Source organism: Moschus berezovskii, chromosome 18 (assembly GCF_049115385.1).
Source record: "Moschus berezovskii isolate FMDL1 chromosome 18, NW_MosBer_1.0, whole genome shotgun sequence".
NCBI classification, from domain to species: Eukaryota; Metazoa; Chordata; class Mammalia; order Artiodactyla; family Moschidae; genus Moschus; species Moschus berezovskii.
In genome coordinates, this window is record NC_142477.1 from 59073540 (window position 1) to 59085554 (window position 12015).

The 12015-nt window shown below is 39.0% G+C and overlaps 1 protein-coding gene across 2 annotated transcripts in view; it reads right to left on the bottom strand.

The window, feature by feature from the left end:
- ELOVL7 (ELOVL fatty acid elongase 7) overlaps positions 1 to 12015 on the bottom strand; it is a 78090-nt gene that overhangs the window by 20011 nt on the left and 46064 nt on the right. For both annotated transcript variants that reach the window (XM_055422019.2, XM_055422018.2), the window contains exon 2: positions 8970 to 9048. In XM_055422019.2, coding sequence (XP_055277994.1) covers positions 8970 to 8993 — 24 coding nt within the window. In that variant the 5' untranslated portion in view covers positions 8994 to 9048. The remainder of the gene's footprint in view (positions 1 to 8969; positions 9049 to 12015) is intronic.

The following is a 12015-nucleotide window of genomic DNA, read 5'->3' on the forward strand; positions in this document are numbered from 1 at the left end:
TCCTATGGACAGAAGAGTCTGGCAGGCTACAGTCCATAGGGTTGCAACAAGGCTTAGCAACTAAACTACCACCCCCAAAAGTAGGAAAAGTCTACTAGAAATGCTAAGTTAAGCAAACAAAGTACTTTTCAGTAGAACTTCTTAGTGCTTCATGTTTGTTTTGAATTGCCAAGATGAGAATGGTGGTATGCAGCATTCCTCAAACTTACTTGGCCATGGAGCCCTGATTTTTTGCATCAGTAGAATATTATTTAACATCTTGTGGAATCAACACTCTATGAAACACCGTTTAGGAAAGATAGCCCTTTGCGAAAATGAATTCATAAATGAAACTACTAAAATTTGGGTGTTCATTGGAAGGACTGATGCTAAAGCTGAAACTCCAATATTTTGGCCACCTCATGCGATGAGTTGACTCACTGGAAAAAACTCTGATGATGGGAAGGATTGGGGGCGGGAGGAGACGGGGACGACAGAGAATGAGATGGCTGGATGGCATCACCGACTCTGTGGACATGAGTTTGAGTGAACTCCGGGAATTGGTGATGGACAGGGAGGCCTGGCGTGCTGTGATTCATGGGGTCGCAAAGAGTCGGACACGACTGAGCGACTGAACTGAACTGAACTGAGGAGAAAATCAATAGGATCAATCATTTTGACATATAGCAAGGAGGTAGAAAATATAAAATTTCATAAATCATATAATCATGGGGAATGAGAGGTGGAAGTTAAGAAAAACACTTGCGTCTTTTGTTGTTGTTGTTCAGATACTGGCTTAGGAAAAGTGAGTAGAGTAAATAGAGCAAGTGGCCAATGTCAGACTCTGGAGGACTCAGCATTCAAAGGAGGAGAGACGACTGAGAAGGAGCAGGAAAAAGGGAGAAGGAAAACCACAGGAGTGAGATATCCCGAAGCCAGAGGAAGAGTGAACTTCTGGAAGGAATCAAGGTAACAAATGTGGCAGACAGGGAAAGTAAAATGTGGGCTGAAAAGTGCCCCTGGATTGATGCTCTTAGCGGAACAATTTCAGTACAGTATCGGGTGCAAAACAAACGTTCAACAAAAGTTGCTCAAAGACAAACTGGAGCCTGTTATACAGAGTGAAGTAAGCCAGAAGGAAAAACACCAATACAGTATACTAACACATATATATGGAATTTAGAAAGAGGGAAATGATAACCCTGTAAACGAGACAGCAAAAAAATACACAGATATATAGAACAGTCTTTTGGACTCTGTGGGAGAGGGCGAGGGTGGGATGATTTGGGAGAATGGCATTGAAACATGTATATTATCATATGTGAAACGAATCGCCAGTCCAGGGTCGATGCATGATACAGGATGCTCGGGGCTGGTGCACTGGGATGACCCAGAGGATGGAATGGGGAGGGAGGTGAGAGGGGGGTTCAAGATGCGGAACACATGTACACCCGGGGCGGATTCATGTCAGTGTATGGCAAAACCAATACAATATTGTAAAGTAATTAGCTTCCAATTAAAATTAACTAATTAATTAAAAAAAGAACACAAAGAACAAAAAGTTCTCAAAATTAAAAAAAAAAAATTTTCATAGTAAGATGTCACCATTTTAAATCAGGAAAAGCTGTGAAATCAGCTTTGCAGGTAGCACACATCACCATGTACTTCAATTTATTCCCTGCCTTTCCTGTAACAAGTTTCCCAGGATATCTGGGTGCTATATGCAATTTAAAAGGCTATAAGGAACCCCAGCCACAGTCTAGTAACTCACCAGGAAAGTTTCAGTAAGGAAAATTGTCACAGAACTGGGGACCAAAGGACAGAACTGGAACAGATCACACTTTTTTAAAACACAATTTTTAAAGGTTAAGCTCCATCTACGATTACTACAAAATCCTGGCCACATTCCCTGTGCTGTACAGAACATCTTTGTAGTTGATCTTGCACCGAGTAATTTGCACCTCCGACTCTCCCACCCCATGTTCCCCTCTCCCTCCTCTTCACTGGTAACCACCAGCTTGTTCTCTGTATCTGTGAATCTAGTTCTTTTTTGTTATACTCCCCAGTTTGTTGTAATTTTTAGATTCCACATATGTTACATCATAGAGTATTTGTCTTTCTTTGACATTTCACTTATCATAATGCCTTCAAAGTTCACCCAGGTTACTGCAAATGGCAAAAATGTGTTCTTTTTTATAGCTGAGTAGTATTCCAGTGTGTGTGTGTGTGTGTGTGTGTGTGTGTGTGTGTGTGTGTGTGTGTACATACCACATCTTCTTTATCCACTAATCTGCTGATGAGCACTTATGTTACTTCCATAACTTGGCAACTATAAATAATCCTACTGTGAACATGTACACTTTGAATTAGTGGGGGTTTTTTCCCCAGATACATACCCAGGAGTAGAATTGCTGGATCATATAGTAATTCTATTTTTAGGTTTTGGGAAACCATACTGTTTTCCGTAGTGGCTACACCAACTTGCATTCCCACCAACTGTGCATGAAGGTCCCCTTTTCTCTACCTTCTCGCCAACATTTGTTACTTTGGTTCTTTTTGATGAGTACCATTCTGACAAGTGTGAGGTGATATCTCATGGTGGTTTTAGAAATGATCAAAACTTTGATGGAATTTTTTTTCTATCAGTGAGTAATCCAAACCTTAAATATATGAATATAAACCATATTAATACTTCTAGATTTTATCCCCAATGAAATAAACACATAAAACCAGTATTAAAAGAAGGCTTCTAGAAGAATGTTAACATTATTACCTTTGGATGGTGACAACATGGGTGATTCTTATTTTTCTTTTTAAGAAATTTTAAGTGTTTCTGTTATGAATGGATATCACAGGAATGGTTGAAAACTAGTTTTTGATTTTTGTTTTTGTCAATAAAGGAATTTCTGAGTGAGAGATATTTTATTACATTCTTTTATTAGTTCAGCGACAGGAGGGTGATGGTAAGGGTAGTGACATGGGGGTATCAAATGATACCATATTTCTGTTCTTCCGCTGGTAGCAGTAGGAAAAACAAAAAGCCAGGAAAAGCATGCTGGGCTGGCTCAGGAAGCAGAAGGAAATAATTTAAATAAACCATGTTTCCTGCAATTTAACATTATAAGCACATACTTTAAAAAAAAAAAATCCCGAGTGTGCCTTTCAAGTTCTACAGATTTTTTAAAAAATCTTATCTTTGAGGAAAAGCTAGTTCATTTAATTTCATACTATTTTCAAAGCAAATAACAGAACAAACCACCCAGCTTTTTAATCCTTTCTCAGCCTGCACTGATCCTGGCCCTCCAACAGACTCATCATGTGAACTGGGGTCACTGACTTAACTTCTCTGTGCTTAGTTTCCTCATCTGTGAGCTGGGTGCAAAACAACATGTATCTCAGAGAGGATTCAGCACATTATTGCAAGTAAGGAGCCTGGTGAAACTTAAGTGCTCAGTAAGCATTGCTACTATTATTTCAGCAGATCTCGGTTTTGTACCCCTGCAGTGGAAGCAGAGTCCTGACCACTGGACCTCCAAGGAATTCCCCAGGCATTCATATTTTGAAATAAGCTGCTGAGATGACCGTGATGAACGTTCCATCCATGATATAAACCAGGAGTTCAGTGCTTCCTTCAGCAACACTGAGGCCCTCAGTACCCCACTGCTGGGTGCCCTGCGGTAACTGTATGTGGTTTCTCTGTCTCCTGATCCAATCTGCCACCATCTTATCTTCTATATAACTAGAAGTAAAGCTTTGCTCAGATTATTCCTTTGCTTAGATTAGATCTCCCTACTGAGCAAATAAAATATTTAATATGTCCATGACTCTGATGAGTGCTCATTTTTCCTGCCTTCTCTCTTGGCAGATACCTTTCCAAATAGGGAGCCCACTTTCATGTGAGGCAGGGGGCTCCAGCTGACGAGACATCTACAACTCAGATGGGGCTGGTGGCTCGATAAAGGGGTGTAGAGAGAGCTGCTAAACAATATTTAAAGGTAATTCTGCCTCAGTCTATGATCTCACAAACTGCAAAATGTTCTGGGGTGAAGTGTGCTCTGTTTTCTTTAGAGACAAAAGGCTGATAAGGAAGGGAGAGTTTCACATACCTTCTATTTAGCATCAGAGTTGGGTTGAAGTACTATCAACAGATAAAGGCAGAGGACGGAGGCTCAGGCTGTCTGAGAGTCCACATCTCAGTTCTGAAGTTCTGACTTATTACTAGCCCCATAATGCTTTTCTAAGAGTGTTCTGGAGAGTGAGTACAGGGGAGTACTAGGGTCACATACATAGAATATTAATGAGCTTTTCCATCAACCGCTTTTAAGAGTGTGTTCTCTTCTTAAGTAGCAGTACTAGCTCAAAGGGTACACCCTTTAAAATTCTAAGTGCCAATAAGATGAAGAAGCTGGAAGGAGAAACAAACATGTACCTCTGGTACTTTGTGAAGTACTAGAGATTCAGAGTGGCAGCACATTTTCTGTCTTCTTGCAAAAAGATCACTCTGAGTCTGAAAGGTCATCATTACTATTCAAAAACAAGGAAAGTTGCTTTTTAAACATCAAAACATTATAAATCCTCTTATAGCTTAAGTATTAATTAAACCATTTTAAAATTCTGTAGCTGTGGAATTTTCCACCTGAAATAACTATGCCTGCCTCCTACTTCTCTAACAATCAGAAAGCCAATGAGTATCGGTAAGTTTCCCGAAGTCTATTCAGAATTAGGGCCAAAGCCAAGAATACACTTGAAATTCTTGGCACTTGATCATGGCCTTAGGCCTTTGAAGGATAAGCAAAGTAGAACAGAACAAAGATGGCCAAAAATGATTCCTAATGGTTCTCAGAGATCAATACTACACTACACGGAGCAAAAAAAAAAACCCTCTTGTTATACCCAATAGTGTTCCCATAAAGGCATGCATCTCAACACAAACCATTTTAACCCTTCTAGATGTCGACAGGAAAAAGAATGAAGAAACAAACAAACAAAAAAGATATGCTATATTGAAAGTATTTGAACATGGAAATGCACTGCAAGCCATCAACCACCACCACTGTTTCTGTTGGGATTCATGGGAAATAGATGGGGAAACAGTGGAAACAGTGTCAGACTTTATTTTTTGGGGCTCCAAAATCACTGCAGATGTTGATTGCAGCCATGAAATTAAAAGACGCTTACTCCTTGGAAGGAAAGTTATGACCAACCTAGATAGCATATTAAAAAGCAGAGACATTACTTTGCCAACCAAGGTCCGTCTAGTCAAGGCTATGGTTTTTCCCGTGGTCATGTACGGATATGAGAGTTGGACTGTGAAGAAAGCTGAGCGCCAAAGAATTGATGCTTTTGAACTGTGGTGCTGGAGAAGACTCTTGAGAGTCCCTTGGACTGCAAGGAGATCCAACCAGTCCATTCTAAAGGAGATCGATCCTGGGTGTTCACTGGAAGGACTGATGCTAAAGCTGAAACTGCAATACTTTGGCCACCTCATGAGACGAGTTGACTCACTAGAAAAGAGTCTGATGCTAGGAGGGATTGGGGGTGGGAAGAGACGGGGACGACAGAGAATAAGATGGCTGGATGGCATCACTGACTCGATGGACATGAGTTTGAGTGAACTCCGGGAGTTGGTGATGGACAGGGAGGCCTGGCGTGCTGTGATTCATGGGGTCGCAAAGAGTCGGACACGACTGAGTGACTGAACTTAACTGAACTGATCTTCCTAATAACATAGCACTTTAATGCATATTAGGGAATGGCAATCCACCTAGCATTCTTGCCTAGACAGTTTCATGGACAGAGGAACCATGGGGTCGCAGAGTCAGACACAACTGAGTGACTAACCCGTTCATGTACATTTTCTGGTTGGCAGTGGATACCAGTCTCAACTCTCCTTTGCTAACAAGGAAACAGGCTCACAGACAATCATTTGCGCAAGATCACCGAGCTGGTTCACAAAAGTGGCAGAACTTAAATCGAGGTCTGCTCACCACACGTCTCCATACCTTCCGTCCTCTCTGAAGTCTTTAAATTAGCATAGCTTCAGATCAGTAGCATCACTGCCTGTTCCTCTCATCCTCCCCGCACTGTTTGCAACACTGCTTCCAGGACTTTCCTTGTCTATCCCGAACCACTTCTCACCTTTGTCATTCCCTTTTCTGACCTAATACTACTCATCTTTTCAATGTACGTATTCATAACAAAAATAAAGAGTTGACCCATGAATAAAATTGGAAGTGGAATTCAGAAGTAGTTCATCTTAAAACATTTTGTGCTTCAAGTACTATATAGATATTCATCATCACCTAAATCTATTTGGCTCTTGAATTAGGATATTGATTAATTGAATCTCTCAGGTTCTTACAATGGGGATAATGAGTAGCAAGAGTTGGATAGCAAGTGATCTGTTCTTCCAAACATGTCTATTTCAAAAATTACCCAAATCTACTTGGTTCCCAAGGTTAAATCATGAGAATTCAGGTAGCAAGTTACACCTCTACCTTGAAAAGAAATTAAAATATTCATATTTTTAAATAAATAAATAAAACCCATTACAACAGACAAAAAATAGTATTTAAATTAAATACTGAATTTATGAGATCTACTGTAAATCTTCAGAGAAAGATGATCTTTAAAGAAAACTATACATTCTCTGTATCATTACATAAGTTGAAAAATAAGAAAAAATTGAATATGTATATATAAATTCCCTTCACTCTCCATTCACCAGAGTGAAACTTCTCTATTCATGGGATTCTTTTTAGTTTGGTCCTTTGCATTCTTCAGGGGCAAAACTATAGGACCTTTTTCAGTGAAATGAGATTAGTTTTTAGTAATCTACTGAGAAAGATTTGTAGTTGTTAAATTGCTAAGTTGTGTCTGACTCTTGGGACCCCAAGGACTGTAGCCTGCCCATTTCCTCTTTCGATGGGATTTCCCAGGCAAGAATACTGGAGTGGGTCGCCACTTCCTTTTCCAGGGGACCTTCCCAACCCAGGGATCAAACCTGGGTCTCCAGGATTACAGGTGGGTTCTTCACCACTGAATCATTCAGGAAGTCCACTGAGAAAGATAGCAACCATGAAACAGTGTATCTTTGCTGACATCAGTGTAAACAGATATATAATTTCAACTGTGCTAGGTAGCAAGAAGTGACACTTTTTCCTCCTGAATTTGGTGAATATGTGATTCTAACTGATAGGTAACAAACTAATCTAAAGTGGTGATGGTGGTGAATATGTGGAAAGGAATTCAAGTGTAAAATACCAGAGTACTAATCATAACCAGAAAACGTTATGTTCTGATCTTTCTGCTGACAAATGACCATGATGTTGGGAAGGTCCATATAGTCAAAGCTATGGTTTTTCCAGTAGTCATGTGCAGATGTGAGAGTTGGACCACAAAGAAGGCTGAGTGCCAGAGAACTGATAATTTCAAACTGCGGTGGTGGAGAAAACTCTTGAGAGTCCCCTGGACAGCAAGGAGGTCAAACCAGTCAATCCTAAAGGAAATCAGTCCTGAATATTCATTGGAAGGACTGATACTGAAGCTGAAGCTCCAATACTTTGACCACCTGATGTGAAAAGGATCCCGATGCTGGGAAAGACTGAAGGCAGGAGGAGAAGGGGCAACAGAAGATGAGATGGTTGGATGCCATCACTGACTCAATGGACATGAGTTTGAGCAAACTCCGGGAGTTAGCGAAGGACAGGGAAACCTAGCCTGAAGCAGTTTATGGGGTCAAAAAATGTCAGACCTTATTGACCAACATGAGGAGGTAGCTTTGATGATATCTAAGTCCATTTCAGCTCTGAATGTTCTGATTCCTTGTCTATTCTTTTAAAAATGCTATGTTTAAAACATTTTATAACAGTTATAAAAGCAACACATATTGGTGTGGTTTAAAAACATCTAGACAGGGACTTCCGTTGCAGTCTAGTGGTTAAGACTTTGCACTTGAATTGCAGGAGGCAAGGGTTCAATTCCTGGTCTGAGAACTAAGATCCCTCACACTGCATACTGGGGTCAAACAAACAAATAAAAGACAAAACAAGAAACCCCCAAACATCTAGTAGACAGACACAGAAAAGTAAACAGAAAATACCCATAATCCTACTACACAAATGGAATAGGCAATGGCAATCCATTCTAGTATGCTTGCCTGGAAAAGTCCATGGATAGAGGAACCTGGAAGGCTACAGTCCATGGGGTTGCAAAAGAGTTAGACACGACTGAGCCACTGAGCATGCATGTATGAAATACAGGTAGGTAGTCTTTTATAACCTGCTTACATGTAATGATTTTAAACCACTCACTATGGCTGATTTTTTTTTTTAATGGGCAATGGGAGAAGGTGGGCATTTCAGAATTACTCAGGGGTTACCCTAGCAAGTGCCCCCCCTTTCTGATATACTCCTGGGGGCTGTGGCCCTTCCCACTCAAGAGTTACTGGACAGAGTCATTGTTGGTGATAACTGTTATTTCCCTTAAGAGCATTAGGAGAGAACCAAGCCTAAGAGCACAGTGCCTCTAAAATTACTTCTAATGGCTACTGAGTTGGAATGATGTACCACCATGTATTGACCATATCCTTTTCCTGGATATAAAGCTATTTTCACAATTACAAACATCATATTGAGCATCATCTACGTATTAATACCTCTTTCTTTATATATATCTTCAATGAAATTTTTGATACTTCTTCACTAATTTAAATAAAAATCAAGGGGATTTCCCTGGTGGTCCAGTGGCTAAGACTCTTTATTCCCAATGTGGGTGCCTGGGTTTGATTCCTGATCAGGGATCCCACACGCTACAACTAAGACCCAGTGTGGCCAAATAAATAAAAATTTGAAAAAATCAATATATGGGGTGTCTGTAAAGGAGTGTTAAGTTGAAAAGTCTCTCATTCTGTTTCAATGAAATCCTATTAAGTACGAGAATCTGATCAAAAAAGGAAGGTTGAGCCACAGTTAGGAAATCTGGTTACTTACCAGCATCTTTGATCCAATTATCATAAAGACGCACGGTCCTTGATGTAAGATCACTGAAGGCCATTTTCCACAGGATTTACTGAAAAACAACAAAAAAAGATGGGTTTATGATCTATGGATGCAAATAAAGGCAAGTTTCTAGTAATACAATATTAAATATGCTAAAAATTTAATAGGAATAACTGGCAAAACAACAAGCCTACTGAGGGTAAATGCATTAGTGAACCACAATAAACCCTGATGCAACTGCAATCACTTAAGACTTTTCATCATAAAGACAAGGCTTAATTCACTTAAAAAGTCTGATATTCTATGTACCAGATACAAAAGGAGTAAGCGATTCTAAGAACTGTCATAGAAGCACCCATCTTCCTTTTATGGCAGCAAAATGGGTCAGGAATGGACTGTGTCTCCCATGGCAATGTTGAAATAAAAACCCAGAACAAAGTCAAGAAGATAAACTTTCAGAAACATACTCTGATCCAGACTTTTAGCTGATCTTGGAGAAGGAAATGGCAACCCACTCCAGTGTTCTTGCCTGGAGAATCCCAGGGACTGCGGAGCCTGGTGGGCTGCCCTCTATGGGGTCGCACAGAGTCGGACATGACTGATGCGACTTAGCGGCGGCAGCAGAAGGTGTGAGAAGTTCTTCTGTATTTAAGTTTATGTAATTTAAGTGAAGCAGAGGTAGACAGAGGGAGGAAAAGAAGATTTGCAAGATCCAAAGGAAGGTGCCTAGTTTACCTGGACAGATAGACAAAAACAGCTGGAAAAAGATGTCTTCTGAAAAAGAAGACCAATGAGGGAAAACCAGCTCTGTTGCATATTAAAAGATATTTTGAATCTTCAGTAATTAAAATAGTGTGACATGAGTATATGAAGAGGGAAACCAATGGCACAGAACAGAACATCTAAGAAACATACCAAAACCATTTGGGAATTTAGTACCATATTTCACAAATTCTAAGATATACACTTTCCCAAATTTTAACATCTCTGAAAACAGCATACACCATACAAAGGAATGGGACATCATAAAATGACCAATATGTTTGATTTCTAGTCATATGGTGGGAAGATGAAAAAGTTCTGAAGGTAGACGGTGGTGATGGTTGCACAAAACATGCAAATATACTTAATGCCATTGAACTTAACATGGTTAAAATTAAGAATGGTTAAAATGGTAAATTTTACTTAAAATAGTCAAAATGGTAAATTTTACATTATGTATATTTTACAAAAAAAATAAATCCTCTAAGTCTGCAACAGAGAAATTTAAACTTTATTCCAGTATTCTAAGACAAAGCCATTTTATATTATATATATAATATATATGTATACTTTTAAAGATATACTGAATATGATATACAGACACCTCAAACCAGTAGGCACTTGAATTACCAGCAGTTGTTGAGTAAATGGTGTGGTACAACTACAGAGTCATCTGAAAATAAAAAGTTGGACCCCAAAATTATATTATAAACCAAGATAAACTCCAAGTATTAATAGATCAAAGATTTAAATAAAAATTTAAAAGAACCATGAAAGTACTGGATGACAACAGGGAGAACACTTTTATAATCCTGGAGTAGGAAAAAACTTTTTAAATTTGACTTAATAGTTTATAAGACATAAAAGAAGACTAATAAATTTAACCATATGAAAATCAAGAAGAAAAAATGAAAAAGGCAAATGACAAAGAGAAAGAAATATGTTCAATTCATAATACAAACAAGTGCTACTCTCCCTAATATATTAAGGATTCTTAGAAACTGATAAGAAAAACACCTGTAAGCCAAGAATAAAGCAGACAAATTTCAAGGAATGGAAGTGCAAACAGCTCTTAAGCATATAGAAAGTGCTTTACTTTAACCATAGTAAGAAAAATCTATAATACTTCATTTTATTGCATTGGATGGGTTAAAGTCCAAACATTTTATCAGTCAGATTAGCCAAAATTTGCACAGCCACCAGCAATGTATGAGATTTCCACAATCCAAAAGTGTGTTCCCTCTGTTGGAAGGATTGTGGAAAACTCACATATTGCTGGTGGCAGTGCAAATTAGTATTACCCTTGGTGAGGGCAATTTGGCATTATCAGTTAAAAAAAAAATTATAAACCCATATTTTTAAGGCAACAATCCTATTTCTAGAAACTTTTCCTATAGAGATATATGTACATATGCACAGTGACATATATTCAAGCTTATTCATTGTATCACTCAGTAAAAGACGAAACAAGCCAAAGGTCTATTAAAGAGGGCATGCTAAGTCGCTTTAGTTGTCCAACTCTTTGCAACCCTGTGGACTGTAGCCAGCCAGGCTCTTCTGTCCATGGGATTCTCCAGGCAAGAATACTGGAGTGGGTTGCCATTTCCTTCTCCAGGGGATCTTCCCTGACCCAGGGATCGAACCTGTGTTTCCTGCCTTGTCAGGTGGATTCTTTACCATTGTGCCACCTGGGAAGCCCACTTCAGAGGAGCTCTCCAAATACAGGATGGTATCTCAGCATGACCTCTGATCTGATATATCTTGTGTCCTCAAGCTAAGTTCAGACTCAAGATTGGTTGTGGGGATGCCAGGATTTTGCCAGAGTCAGCCTGGACTCTAGTTTTCCTGTGGATTGTTTCTATACCAAATGTATGATATGGCAGTGGGAGTAGAAACTTTGCGATCACAAAGACCTTGGTCTGAATACCACCACTGACTAGCTGTGTGACCCTGGGCAAAATTGAAGTTCAACCTCCTTATCTGAAAAATGGCAACTTACAACCTAACAAGATTATATAAAAAAACAAAAAACAATTCATTGTTTCAAAAGAACTGTTTGGAAGAATTTATGAGATAATATATAAAATTTATGAAATTTATATGATAATATATATGATATTTAGAGCACAGAATCTGATAAAGAATGAACATTCAATCAAAGTCAGATATTATCATTTGTAGAGATAAGTTGTACCAATTTAAATGGAAAGCATCCGGCCAAGTTGAATGGCAGTGTATGGTACAAATCTAGAGAAAACTCTACTACTTTCATTTT